At 34.0% G+C, this 14,271-nt stretch overlaps 3 protein-coding genes across 5 annotated transcripts; 1 reads left to right on the top strand and 2 right to left on the bottom strand.

The window, feature by feature from the left end:
* Window positions 1-857: 857 nt before the first annotated feature.
* LOC106770099 lies at window positions 858-1,558 on the bottom strand. The gene is made up of 2 exons (XM_014655925.1): window positions 1,025-1,558; window positions 858-935 (listed from the first exon to the last, which is right to left on the bottom strand). The coding sequence occupies exons 1-2, from the start codon at window positions 1,556-1,558 to the stop codon at window positions 858-860; spliced, it is 612 nt and encodes a 203-aa protein (XP_014511411.1).
* A 1,319-nt stretch (window positions 1,559-2,877) lies between these two features.
* Window positions 2,878-6,450, top strand: LOC106772790 (eukaryotic translation initiation factor 3 subunit E). 3 transcript variants are annotated; one of them, XM_014659378.2, is made up of 8 exons: window positions 2,878-3,014; window positions 3,162-3,569; window positions 4,345-4,572; window positions 4,667-4,788; window positions 4,951-5,170; window positions 5,328-5,470; window positions 5,790-5,927; window positions 6,076-6,450. In XM_014659378.2, exons 2-8 carry the CDS (start codon window positions 3,207-3,209, stop codon window positions 6,173-6,175), a joined length of 1,314 nt encoding a protein of 437 aa, XP_014514864.1. In that variant the 5' UTR covers window positions 2,878-3,014; window positions 3,162-3,206; the 3' UTR covers window positions 6,176-6,450. The 3 variants fall into 3 exon arrangements, with proteins under 3 accessions (XP_014514864.1, XP_014514866.1, XP_022640382.1); XM_014659380.2 differs by having other exon boundaries at window positions 2,885-3,014; window positions 3,159-3,569; XM_022784661.1 differs by lacking the exon at window positions 2,878-3,014 and having other exon boundaries at window positions 3,144-3,569.
* Window positions 6,451-8,299: 1,849 nt separating this feature from the next.
* On the bottom strand, window positions 8,300-9,815 carry LOC106771015 (probable glutathione S-transferase). Its single transcript, XM_014656894.2, has 2 exons — window positions 9,412-9,815; window positions 8,300-8,883 (listed from the first exon to the last, which is right to left on the bottom strand). Exons 1-2 carry the CDS (start codon window positions 9,721-9,723, stop codon window positions 8,515-8,517), a joined length of 681 nt encoding a protein of 226 aa, XP_014512380.1. The 5' UTR covers window positions 9,724-9,815; the 3' UTR covers window positions 8,300-8,514.
* Between the last annotated feature and the right edge of the window lie 4,456 nt (window positions 9,816-14,271).

Genomic DNA, 14,271 nt, shown 5'->3' on the forward strand with positions numbered 1-14,271 from the left:
CGACCGAACAGGGCGTCTCCCATTCTAAAACCGCTTGGACCTTACCTGGGTCCACTGAGATTCCTCCAGCCGAGATCACATGGCCAAGGAATTGCACTTTTTCCATCCAGAACTCGCACTTGGATAGTTTGGCATATAATTGCTTCTCTCTCAGTACACCAAGAACTATCCTCAAGTGTTCTTCATGCTCTTCTTGGCTCTTGGAGTAAACAAGGATATCATCTATGAAGACCACCACGAACTTATCCAGGAAGGGTCTGAAGATACGGTTCATGTAATCCATGAAAATAGTTGGAGCATTAGTAACACTGAACGACATTACTACATACTCATAATGACCGTACCTAGACCGGAAAGCAGTCTTTTGGATGTCACCCTCCTTGACCAAAATCTGGTGATATCCCGACCTCAAGTCTATCTTGGAGAAAACTGTTGCTCCATGAAGTTGATCCAACAAATCGTCTATTCTTGGCAGCGGATACTTGTTCTTGATAGTCAGCTTGTTCAACTGCCTATAGTCAATACATAACCGAGAGCTGCCATCTTTCTTCTTTACCAGCAAAATTGGGGCTCTCCTAGGCGAGGCACTTGGCCGAATGAATTTCTTCTCCAACAACTCTTCAATTTGCTTCTTCAATTCGGCCAATTCAGCCGGAGCCATTCTGTACGGAGCTATGGATATCGGATCTACTCCCGAGATTAAGTCAATAGAGAACTCAACCTCCCTCGGTGGAGGTAGGCCTGACACTTCTTCCGGAAAGACGTCCAGGAACTCGTCAATGACCGAACGGTCTCCTACCGAACGACCTTCTTCGTTCATGTCCATATGCGTCAGGATGAGAAAACTCATGGCGCCTTCAACCAAGTCTTCTCGGATCTAACCGAGCGTTAAGGTCAGCTTCATTTCTTCTCTCAGGAAAATCAACTTCTTCTTCCTGCAATTAATAAGAATGTGATTGGAGGTTAACCAATCCATTCCTAGAATTACCTCTAAGTCTTGGAGAGGCAAACATGTGAGGTTTACCTTAAACTTGTACCCTTCTACCTCAATAGGGCATCTAACACATACTGTAGATGTCCTAACCTCACCAGCTGCTGGGGTTGACACCACCAAATCAAGCTGCATCTCTCTCTTGGCCAAACCCAGTCTATCAACACATGCCTTCGAGATGAAGGAATGTGTTGCCCCCGAATCAAATAACACGCAACAAGGCATTCCATACAACAAGCAAGTGCTGGTGATGAGGTTACCTGCATTAGATGCTTCCATTCCTGTGATAGCATACACTCGGCCTACTGCCTGTGCTCGGCCACCACCATGTTGAAACCTGCCAGCGTTCGGTGGTCTCGAGAATGCTCGGTTACCCATATTGCAGTCCCTCTCCCAATGTCCGTTTTTGTTGCACCGGACGCAGAACCTAGTATTTCCTTGCTTGGGGCAGTCATTCTTGTAATGGGGTCCACCACATATGAAGAAGCTCACGGTCCTCGGTTGACTGATCGGTTTTGCATAGTTGATAGGCCGAACGGCCAAGGCAGAAGGACCCGAGGACGTCATAGACCGAGAGTATGGAGTTGTCCTGGGACCAGGGTTGGTTCTAGAAACGACAGGTCCTTTGGAGCTTGCCTATTGTTGCTTCTTACGCCGCTCGGCGTCCATAAGGTTCTTCTTCAATACCTTAGCTCTCTCCACTAAGGCAGGGAACTTCTGGATACAGTGGCTGGCAATAACTGGTTTTAAATCTTCCCTTAATCCGTTTTCAAACTTTCGACATTGCCACTCCTCACTCATCCTCATTGTATAAAATCTCATCAATTGCTTAAATCTATTGACATACTCGGACACCGCCATTCCTCCATGTACAAGTTGGAGGAACTCCACTTCTTTAGCAAACCGAACGCTATTGGGAAAGTACTCCTCATAGAACTTCTTCTTGAATACTTCCCATGTAATAGGGGTGTGTTCATCCTCCAGCAACATCTTGGTACTACCCCACCAATGTCCGGCTTCTCCAGTCAGCAAATACTCGGTAAACGCCAGTCTGAGAAGTGATCGGAACAGTGGAATGGTTAGAATTTTAGAGAGAAAGAGGAGAATATAAAAGTTTCAGAAGTTGAAGAAGATGAGTTGCATGAAGAAAGTGGCTGGAAATTTTTATCGGAAGAAGACATCAGAAATATTCAATGAAAAAAAACACTGATTCCTGTATTGTAGATGATATCAATGTTTGACTCTTGATACCATATTAAAAGGTTTAAAGAATAATTCTGATATATTATTTCAAAGAGTATAGTACTATATATACACATTTAAGAATCCTATAATTCTTCATCTATTAAAGAAATGACAGATACACAAATTTGCACAAATTATAATAATATCTAAATTATAATTAACACAATATTTGATTGTCTAATATCTATTAATAGAATATTTAACCTATCTTAACAAAAATAACTTATGAATTACAAAATTTTTTTTGGAGTGTGAGGAATAAGATTTATGGAGCGAGATTTTTGGAATAAGATTTTTGAAATAAAATTTTCAAAAGTGTTAAAATATATTTTGGAAGTGATATAATTTTAAAATATTTCCAAAACACCTACAATACCTTTTGAAAAGAGTTTTTGGAAACACTTCATATGAAATGCATTTCAGAAAAAGTTCTTTGAAGGCTTTTGCTTTTTATTGTTTTTTTCTCTTTTTCATCCTCTGCAGCGCTTTGTGGGGTGCTAGAAGCAATATCCTTCATATAAAAAGAAAGCCCAAAAGCCCAAAATATTAACAGTCCAAAGCCCAATAGTATTTTGCAGTTATTGATAGATGCATTGTTTTTTCATAAGGCAATAGTGTTAAATATTATATTTTTCTCTCATTTTACCAAAGTCTTAAACGATACCGTTTAGTCTTCTTGCTTTTAAACCCTATTCTCGAATACTCAGTGTTGCGTCTCTGCATCTTGCCTCTGTCGGAGCCCTATCTCCACACGACGCCGCAGCAGCAGCAGTAGGAGGTAGGTTTTCGCTCATCCACCACCGTCGCACGGAAAACTCGTTTCCTTTCTCCAACACTCCGATTAATCGGAACACATCACAAAGAGATTATTTTATTGTATTGTATGAATCAGTGTTTGAATCAGTGTTTGCCTGTGCCCCAGCAGAAGAAGAAGTAAGAATTTGGAATCGAATCCCAAGTGTGGAGAAAAATGGCTGATTACGACCTTACCCCGCGGATGGCGCCGAACCTCGACAGGCATTTGGTGTTCCCTCTCCTGGAGTTTCTGCAGGAGCGCCAGCTATACGACGATGACCTCATCCTCAAGGCGAAGATCGACCTCCTCAACAACACCAACATGGTTGATTACGCCATGGACATCCACAAGAGTCTCTACCACACCGAGGATGTTCCTCATGACATGGTTGAGCGCCGAGCCGAGGTTGTCGCCCGCCTCAAGTCCCTCGAGGAGGCCGCCGCGCCCCTCGTCTCCTTCCTCCAGAACGCTGCCGCCGTGCAGGAGCTACGTGCCGACAAGCAGTATAACCTCCAGATGCTCAATGAGCGATATCAGGTTTGAAGCAAAATAATAATCAGTCCTCACGTGCTAGATATTCCTATTAGAGTGTTGCATGACAATTGGGTTTTAAACGTCGCTTGAATTATCGCTGTTTGGAAAAGAATTGGGTTTGGTGGATTAGGATTGGAATGTTGAGAACAAATTGATAACTTTCTTTTTGGTAGTTGTAGGTAAGCTTTGGCTGGTAGTGGTAGGATAGGATATGATAGTTGCTCTAAAGGTTTTTAGTGATGTTAGTATGCTAGTAAGCTTTAGAATTGTCTCTTGTTAATAAGGATACGAAGCTCTGTGTATAAGAGTGTCGCGCAACAGTTGAATATTTTTTTTATAACAATTGACATGCCTTTGATTACTTAGAGTTTGGATAAAATATGTTGATTTTTTTTAAGGATTTTATTGCTTGTTTGGTATATTAGGACTGGAGTCTTTGTAGCAGAATTATGAGGTTATTTTTAGCTGCTTTGGATGGTAGGATAGGAGTACTAGATACCCAAAATGTTCTTTAGACTAATAAGCTTTAGAAAATTATTTAAGGTAACTGGACTACACTTTTTTTAATAATTTCTCTCTTATAAGCGTTTCATTGAGATTGTATATTGATAATGTGATTGCTTTGTTTGTTTCCTAATCTTATTAAAGCATTTTGTTTTCCTAGTTGTTTGCTGTTGTATTTTAGTGGTTCTTAAAAGATTTGTCTCAGTTTTGAATTTTGAATTTTGTTGTGTTTGAGTTTTTAATGAATGCTTAAATTATGTGTTTGCTGGAACAGATTGGTCCTGCACAAATAGAGGCACTTTACCAATATGCCAAGTTTCAGTTTGAGTGTGGGAACTACTCTGGTGCTGCTGACTATCTTTATCAGTACAGAGCTTTGTGCACAAATAGTGAGAGGAGCTTGAGTGCATTGTGGGGGAAGCTGGCAGCTGAAATTTTGATGCAGAACTGGGACATTGCTCTTGAAGAGCTCAATCGCTTGAAGGAAATCATTGACTCAAAGGTTGTTCTCGTTTGTCAGTTGATTTTTGAAGTGGATACATGTACTTGTTTGTTATGCTTATTATATTAATACAAATTGGAGAACTTTGTTGCAGAGTTTTGCATCACCTTTGAACCAGGTGCAGAGCAGAATATGGCTGATGCATTGGAGTCTGTTCATCTTTTTTAATCATGACAATGGAAGAACACAAATAATTGATCTGTTCAATCAGGATAAGTATGTCACACCTAGCCTTTCTTAGGATACTGTAGATTACTTTTATTGTTAATCCTTGTCAAACTGATCAATTATTTCCTTTCTTTGGGGCTGGTTTATGGTTGTCTCTTCTGGGCTTAGTATTTGAAGTGTTGCTTCATCTAAATATGATGTAATTTTCAGGTATCTAAATGCTATCCAAACCAGTGCCCCACACCTTTTACGATACCTGGCCACAGCATTCATTGTTAACAAGAGAAGGAGGCCACAATTCAAAGACTTTATTAAAGTTATTCAACAAGAGCAGCATTCGTATAAAGATCCCATCACTGAGTTTTTGGCTTGTGTTTACGTCAACTATGACTTTGATGGGGCACAAAAGAAGATGAGGGAATGTGAAGAAGTAAGCTTTTTTTTTTTCTTTTGCTAGATAACATATATCAACTATAGGAATGATGTAACTCAAGTGGCTTGTTCAGTTTCCCTCTTTTCATACATGTCCATGATACCTATATTCATGTGGCTTGATTATATTATGCTTACTCATTTTAAAATTGCAGGTAATTCTCAATGATCCTTTCCTTGGTAAAAGGGTTGAAGAAAGCAACTTTTCAACTGTACCACTGAGGGATGAGTTCCTTGAAAATGCTAGGCTATTTATCTTTGAGACATACTGTAGAATACATCAACGTATTGACATGGGGTATGCACTTTTCTAGTATAAGAAGTCATAGCTATCCCTCTGGCTTTATAATTTTTCCAACATGCAATAACTTTGCACCTGTGAGAACACAATGTAGCTCTGCCATTGATCTTTTGTTCCTTTTATTTTGTGGCCTTGAAAGGTTTTACTCTAGGTCTTGACTGTATTTCCCTAATTTATATTTTTTGCTATATGATGTTATATTTTGTTATATACGGTTTCCTGTGGTCTACTTTTCATGTTACGCACATAAATGACATATTGGGGATCTGTAACCAAAATTATAAGATACGGTTGCTCACTTGTGATGTTTTTTCAGAGTGCTTGCTGAGAAGTTAAATTTGAATTATGAGGAGGCTGAGAGATGGATTGTTAATCTCATCCGTAGCTCAAAGCTTGATGCGAAAATTGACTCTCACACTGGAACAGTTATCATGGAGCCTAATCATCCAAACGTGTAAGTTAACATTGATCACTAATTTGAGAGACAAGGGCTTTTATTGGTTCTTCATGTATTATACTTTTCTGCCTCAGTCATGTTGACTCTTTTATCTTCACGTGTGTCAGTTTTTATGGTCATTGATCTTTAATTACTACCTCTGCAGGTATGAGCAACTGATAGACCATACCAAGGCCCTTAACGGGCGCACCTACAAGTTGGTTAGTCAACTTCTGGAACATGCACAAGGTCAAGCAGCCCGATAACTCTGTAGGTAGATCGATGAGAGAGTATTTGTTTTATCTTTCCGGATGCATCATTTTGTTTTTGGTTTTATTTATTTTGGATTTAGAATTAAAATTTATGGGCTATATACCTCTTGGAGTAGGTCCTCCTGATGTTACTTGTGGATCCAAACAACTAGTATTGATAACCATTTTGGTTAAAATGTTTGCCATTAACTTCCTCATTTATCATCGCAGCTGCAGCCATATTTGTTCTTGTTTGTCTTTCTCTTAACAAAGTCAGTTTTTCCTTTTCATTTCAAAATATCTGCTGAATAAACCATCTCCCTAATGTTTCTCGAAGTCAGTCTTAAACATGTGAAATTATATAAGCAGATCCAAAAATATTAGAAATCATGTGCATTGTTCAAATGTTGTACTTTAGACACTGTAGAAGCAGAAGAGTAATACTTGAGGGATCAAATTGATTGTTGATTACGTGTATTAGCTAACTTTCATATTTTATTCCGCATTATCTTCATTTTTAAAATTTTGTAAATATTATAGATCTATTAAATTTGTATGAGAGGATGTTGTGTAGAAGCAGAGTAATAAATACTTGAGGGATCAACGTTGTTTTTTGTCAACTTGTTTTATATTTATATCTTTCATATATTATTATATCATCACTAAATAGAATTGGTAAATTACGTTGAATAATGAAAATTGAGTTTAAATAGATAATTAAACTTTATATAAAACTTCGGCTTTGCAATCATTTTTCTTGCTGTTTAGTTTGAAATGGGTGATCTAATAGAATAGATAAATGTTTCAGTTGGGTTTTGTTGGGATTCCATTGAATTTAAATATTCATGTAACAATTTAAAATGAATAAATGTTAAATATGAAATATTTCATATTTATGAAAAAATGGTTTACTTTGTGATAAAACATTATTTTTAACTATTTGATATTGTTTGAATTATTCAAATTTAATTTAGAAATAAAGATGAAAAGAGAAATTAAAAGAGACAATTAATAATTAAAAGATATTGTATTTAGATGGATTCAATACTAGATAAACATGCGGCAAAATTCTAATTGTTAAACTAATTAAAATAGTAAATTGGAAATATATTTGAAAGAAAAGTTTTAAAACAATTAAATATTTATTTCAAAGACAATGAATCTAATTTTCTCATAATCATCTCATTCAAAAATAGTTTCTGAACCTCTCTCTCTCAGATGACCAATTCATATTTATGATATAATGTAAATATCATGCATTCAAGGACTACTAAAATTTTATTTTGAAAGAAAACATTGAATAATACACAAAAGTGTTTTGTTATTGCCTCTTGAGTTGTACAAGATAATATATATATATATATATATATATATATATATATATATATATATATATATATATATATATATAGAACAATATGACATCATGCCCTCACATCATTTATCTTTGTTTCTGAAAATATTGTCTACAACAGATTACACCCTATCTTCAATACTTGTTACTATTATGTTGTCACACAAGTTGAACATATAATCTCAATATCGTTATGATTATTACGAGGTTGATAATGCTTGATTACCTTGTTTTATTTTATTTGGTTTTATTTTTATGACTAAATTTCATGCACCTGTACTTAGAGATTTCAATGATTATTTTGTTGACAAATGAATTGTATTATAAAGTATTTAAATTGTGATACTTTTAGAATTAAAATACTTTCATATTCATGGTTGCAATTAAAATTGATGTCCATGAAAGATTGCACAGTTGTAAATTAAAGATAAATTAGAAATTCAATATTAATTGAGTAACAAAGAGTAATATGTACAATTTATAAGTATAAATGTCAATATGTTATATTATTTCAAAATTTTAAAATAAATATAATGTATTGATCTCTTATATAAATTTGTTCACTCATAATAAAATAGACATTGTGTTATTTGATGATAAACAATTCTAAAGAAAACATAGAATCCAGTAGTTAATAACCAACGATTGCAGGAAAATGATACTTTGACACCAATTTTTGACACTATTTTGACACTGCACATGTGTCAAAACGTAGTTGACGATTTTAAATTAAAAAAACTGAAACAAGGACATATTTGGAAGAAAAAAACCAAAGTTTTTTTTTTTAATTTGAAATCATCCAATCACGTTTTGACACATGTGCAGTGTCAAAATGGTGTCAAAAAATTGGTGTCAAAATATTATTTTCCTTACATGAAACCTCACTGGACATAAAACTTATCAAGCATTGATGACAACAATTACATATGATAACATAACCAACCCCATACAAAGAAAAACTCAATTCCAATACAAACAAACAACATGAACAAATTATAAACTAAGAAGATTTATTGGATGCCAAGGAACGAGTGTAGTTGATGCCAAAGCTGAAATATTCAATAACACTTTGTCTAGATGGAATGCAATCTTTGATAGGTGATGTCTGAATGAAGTTTTGAGTCCATTGATGAAGAGAAGGGAATCTCTCTGCATTCAGAAGTTCCATCTCTCCAACCTCTTCAAGAACACTCAGCCAATGAGACAACCATCCAGCTGCTATATCAAGATAACCAATCTTCTCTCCTCCAAAATACTTTTTCCCTTCAATTTCTTTCTCAAGAAATTTCAGTGACTCCAATGCACCTTCCACAGCCTTTTCCTTCTCTTCTCCTTCAGCCACAGCTGCTCCCCACACACCATACAAACACTGTTTTCAACAAAACTACCTTCATCATCTTCTCACCATAACAATCATTTATCATCTCAAATTTGCTCCAACTTCTAAATTACACATACTTAGCACTAAATCAATGCAAGAAAGTCTACGAAACTGTGTTTTTCACAGCAGATCTTTAACTATGTGATGTCTTGATCAAAACTAGTTTTAGTTTATAAAGTCTTAAAACATTCATCAAATTTTTATACCATTTGATCTTCAAATTTTTTAAAAAATAAATATGATTTTAATGTGTTATACTCTACTCTAGCCTAAAGTTTGAACAGTTTAAAAATTACAATTTGACATCACATCTAACCTTATAAAAATTAAAACTTCAGTTTTCAATAAAGTCAAAAACAAAGTACACAGTCAGAGATCAAATTCACCCTGTTGTTTCAGACACACCATAACCAAAATGAAACCATAAATTTAGACCAGATCTTGAACAAATTGAAACTGACTTCAGTCTCATGGTAAAATGCAGTGAAATAAGGAAAAGGTTGAATGATATTGTACCTTCTCATCAATAAACCTTGCCCAGAAGCGAGCATGTGCTCTCTGATAAGGATCAAGAGGAAGCAGAGGGTTGTTCTTCCAGGTCTCATCTATGTATTCAAGGATGACAAGTGATTCAGCAATTGCTTTGTCATTGTGAAGAAAGACTGGAACTTTCTTATGAACAGGGTTAGATTGAAGAAGCAAAGGACTCTTATTTGTCAAATCTTCTTTCAAGTATTCATATTCCACACCCTTTATCCTTAATGCCCACTCAATCCTTGCACAGGGGAAGCTTTGATGCGTAGCAATCAGCTTCACTTCTTCTCCCATTCTTTTGCCAATTCTTCAAAACCCTTCCTTTCAAATCTCATCTTTTTCACCGTTTTATACCCATCACCATTCTTTTCTTTTATTTCCTTCCAAAATTCAATATTCACATTCACACACAAGCCAAGTCAAACCAGTTATCACATCAATAAACAAACTTTTCCCTAAGCCATTAGTAAAACCAGAAAAAAAAAAGTTAAGTTTTTTCATAAGACATATTTGTTAAATTTTTATTTTTAGATTTTACATTAAAGTAAACTTATTTTATGTTTTTCTTCTTGCCTTTTTGTTTCCCTTCTAAAATTGTTTATGGAGAAATTTGTTTGCTCAAAGATGAACTTGAAAAACTGTGACTTGGTAGCAGGGTCGTCTTTCAAGTTTTTGGGGAAGTCTGGTTCTAATAATGAAAATGTGTTTCTAGATCTCTAATTTTTTAAAATAATATCACAGATAAAAGAGAGAAGGAGTAAAACAAACATATTTAAATGGCACAATAAATGAAAACGGATTCAAATTTATTAAATTTTAAAGATTAATTAGGTTTTAACTTGTCGTAGATTTAGATTTTTTTAATTAAATTTATTTTAATCTATTAAGTATTTAATTTTTTTATAGTTTTGATTATTATATTAAGAAGGTGATAGGATATATTGATTTGTTATTTTGAATATTTAACTTTATCTATTAAGAAATGTAATAAAAACTAGGTCTCATCAACGGAGTAAATACGAAAGTGATTGACCTTGTTATACAATATATTTTTGGTCCGAATAATAAAAATCACTCATTATATTATATTAACCTAATATTGTCCATATGGCTTATATTTCTTAAAAAAATAAATAAAATGATGATATAAAATAAAAATCATGTAAAAATATTAAATAACAAAGAGTTATTATTCTATATAAAAAAAATATTTAATAAAATCTCAGATAAAAGTACTAAATCTACAAAAGACTTGAAATGTAACCACCTTTAAAAGGTGAAAATGTTCACTCAAAAATCTTGTATATATATTATTCCTGTGTTGTTTAAGAATATATGGAAAATAAGCATTTGTCCAAAATTGACCAGGTGTGAATATGTTTATTTTGAATTTGAATAAATTAAGAAAATAATGTATTTTATACTAAATAAAAAAGAAATAGATGTTTACATGTTTGATTAGACAATTGAAGATATTAGTTAAATACCTAATCATTACAGACTTGGTCTCTCATATGTTTATCTAATCCAAAGATATGTTAGATTTGGTAATTAAAGGTTCAAACAAATTTATATATAAATTTAGATATGTTGGTGTAACCAGTTCAACTCATTTAGTTGTAAGATACAATTTTTTTATATTATAATTATAGTTATTATTATAACATATAAAAAACTTAAATAAAACTAAATTATAAATAAAATATATGGATGGTACATATATATATATATATATATATATATATATATATATATATATATATATATATATATATATAAGGTTGAATACACAAAAAAAAATTCAAACTTAAAATCTGATTAATAAAATCACTCAAAATCATATTTAACTTTAATTCATCAAAACACATTCGTAAAATTCTTAAACCATCGTCTAAGTAGAAGGGCTTATTAATTATACTTTATATACGTATCTCAAATTCAAAGTTCACTATGTAAAATAACTTCAAAAGGCTCAAATATCAAACTTAATTAAAATCACTTTAAATCAACATTTAAATTTATTTCATCAATTCAATCATTTGTAAAATTTTCCAAAAGTCAAATAATGTAGAAATATATCACCTCACAATTTTTGTTAGTTGATTAATTGTGAGTGTCCCACACCCTTGAAACTCAAATGCAGATCTAGCTATCTAGGGCACGAAAAATTAATATATTTTGAAGAAAAAAAAAATCGAATTATATTTTTTTCTTATCAGCAAAATATATATACTAATAAATATTATTGTAATAATACAGAATTTTGACTTACATCCTCATCTGAAGTTGTAAGTAGTTCTCTAAGGAATGTACGCTTTATATTTTGGAGTTTATACTTTGAGTAAAAGAAGAATGTATGGTTTATATTTATTTATTTATTGAATTTCTTCACTGCAATCTAGCAATCTATAACTATTCTGCATAGTATAAGCTGCAATTTCCTGTAAAAGTACACTTAGATACATTGATGACGAATATGAAAATGACATCTGTAAGGAGAGACTGGTGTATTGAGCATTTTATAAAAATTTCCAAAATGCAACTCATCTCATTATTTTTCATAATCTACATCTCTCTAAAATACAAGTTCTATCTTTCTCCTCCTTCTTTTTAGAGATTTTTCATCTCATTTCATCTTTTCATCACTCAGACATAGTTTAAGCAATTTAGGAGTCAAGATCATCTTTTTTCACTGATCAAAATCAAGTTTAGAATCAGTAAGTTCACTCTCTTCCTAGAAATTCTATTTCTTAGTACATGCAAGCCAAGTTTCTGGCTGCATGTGCTCATCATTTTCTTATTCTCGTTTCTAGTCACGTTCTTGGTCTTTTGGGGTGATCCTTCCTTCTCAATCGGTGAACTTTAGGTGTTCTAGGATTTTGGTGTGTGATGAGTGCAATTCTGCAGTTAATTGAGCTTGTTGTCCGATCAAGAGGTAAGGGAAGCTAGCTAATTTAATTAATTGGTTTTGATGCATGAATATGTTGTTTGATGTTGTTGCATGTATGTGAAATTGAATGATTTAGTGTTCAGTGTTGTTGGTGAAGAATATGGACAATGTGTTTATGATGATTGTATTTCTGCATGATTATGGTTCAATGGTCGAGTGAAATTGGAAGGAAGTGCGACAATGAAAATGAGGGAATTTGTGTTCGGTATGAGTTTGGTTTGCATAGGAAATATGGATCAATTATTTAGAGACTTGTTAGAATCCTTAAGACACTCAGAAATGTACCAAAACTAGTAAATCTGGTTCTCGGTCATTGAGTTCATGATTATGTAGACTTGACTCTCAAATCTGTGAATGAAACTCTCTTAATAATGTTAGAAAGGTTTAGATACTCTTAATTAATGTGTAGGAATGTATGATATAAGATTAACGATTTAGAAGTTGGGAGGAATGAGGGAATTGGTAAAGATTAGTGTTGATCATAATTTTGCAATCATTTTGCATAATTATGCAATTCGCTGAAGGTCCTTCATGGACCGAATGACATTCCCATTTTGTTCAGTCTTAACAGAATTCTACTTCTGTGGAGTTTCCAATTAATGACCGAACGATTGTACACCAATACTTGGTCTAGTACTGGTATTCGGTCTTAACTGTGTTGGGTCTCTATGAGGCCTTACCTGTTAATGATCGTTCGGTAATGTGCTAGTATTAGTTATGGTCCACCATTCGGTCGTTCTATCATGTCGTTCGGCCTTATACTAGTATTCAGTCTTCTAGTAGTGCTCAGTCTCGTACTAGCACTCGGTCTTAGAAGTGTTCGGTCATAGACTAACACTAGGTCTCAGTAGTGTTCGGTCTTGTACTAGCACTCGGCCTCTTCGTAGTACTCAGTCTTGTAATTGTATTCAGTTTTAAGAGTGTTCGGCCTAAGCCAATAGTGTTCGGCCTAGGCCATTAGTGATCAGTTTAAGATAATAGTATTCGGCATAAGTCAATAGAGTTCGGCCTAAGCTAATAATGTTCGACCCAGTTCAATAGTGTTCGGCCTAAGCTAATGGCGTTTGGTCTAAGCCTATAGTGTTCTTTCTAAATCATAAGTGTTCGGTACAAGGTCCAAGTGTTTGACTCGTGCTTGAGTCTCACTCTCTAAATGATTGTTCGGTCATATTCATATATAAGGAGTGTTCTCCCATTCGGTAATGTTCATAGGTTATGTTGATCTTTTCCGTTCGGTCTTGTTCAAGGGTGGAATTTGTTTTACTGTTCGGGTTGATTTGTATGGATGATGAAATATGATGATATGATATTTATAATGTAATATGAAAGTTTGATGTGATATAATATGGTTAGAAAAGAGAATTCCAAGGAGGAATGTCTCGGTGGTTAGTTTCAATGTGTGGTAAAAGTATGAATAGTGGAAGCTTAGTATTGACGTTCATCCTGACATTCCTATGGTCACCGAGTCGCAAGTAGATAATAGTGGCGCATATGGTGGGAATAGCAATAGACATGGTCGTGTTAGCTTGGGGTTCCAGCTAACGGACTAAACTCATGTGTAGCTTGCGGTTTTCTAGCTATAGTGAGGGATGAAGGGCTAACCTCGTGTGGTGGCTTGGGTTTTCCAGCTATGGTATTCGTGTGGTGTTCTAGTTTACCTTTCCACAAGTGCAAGAACAGCCATAGCTCATATTCATACTAGTCCGGACAATCAGAGTACAGTGATTGATTATAACATGCTTGTATGATTTCTATATATGTATAATTGTATTATATGTTTATTTAAATTGTATGTTAACATAGTTAATTAAAGGTTTAATAGGTTCGGAGGTCCCTATATTTGGAGGTTTGTTTCAATTGGGTCCTCCAATTTTTGAAGTGATCAATTAGGT

This window comes from Vigna radiata, chromosome 8 (assembly GCF_000741045.1).
Source record: "Vigna radiata var. radiata cultivar VC1973A chromosome 8, Vradiata_ver6, whole genome shotgun sequence".
Classification (NCBI taxonomy): domain Eukaryota; kingdom Viridiplantae; phylum Streptophyta; class Magnoliopsida; order Fabales; family Fabaceae; genus Vigna; species Vigna radiata.

Bases quoted from the DNA above. Each gene is read 5' to 3' on its own strand.
- LOC106772790 (XM_014659378.2), top strand. From the start codon at position 3,207: ATGGCTGATTACGACCTTACCCCGCGGATGGCGCCGAACCTCGACAGG. The intron at 5,471-5,789 runs GTATGCACTTTT...ATGTTTTTTCAG, and splicing joins CATCAACGTATTGACATGGG to AGTGCTTGCTGAGAAGTTAA. The intron at 5,928-6,075 runs GTAAGTTAACAT...CTACCTCTGCAG, and splicing joins GAGCCTAATCATCCAAACGT to GTATGAGCAACTGATAGACC.
- LOC106770099 (XM_014655925.1), bottom strand. From the start codon at position 1,558: ATGACGTCCTCGGGTCCTTCTGCCTTGGCCGTTCGGCCTATCAACTAT. The intron at 936-1,024 runs GTAAACCTCACA...TATTAATTGCAG, and splicing joins TAGAAGGGTACAAGTTTAAG to GAAGAAGAAGTTGATTTTCC.
- LOC106771015 (XM_014656894.2), bottom strand. From the start codon at position 9,723: ATGGGAGAAGAAGTGAAGCTGATTGCTACGCATCAAAGCTTCCCCTGT. The intron at 8,884-9,411 runs GTACAATATCAT...TGTTGAAAACAG, and splicing joins CAAGGTTTATTGATGAGAAG to TGTTTGTATGGTGTGTGGGG.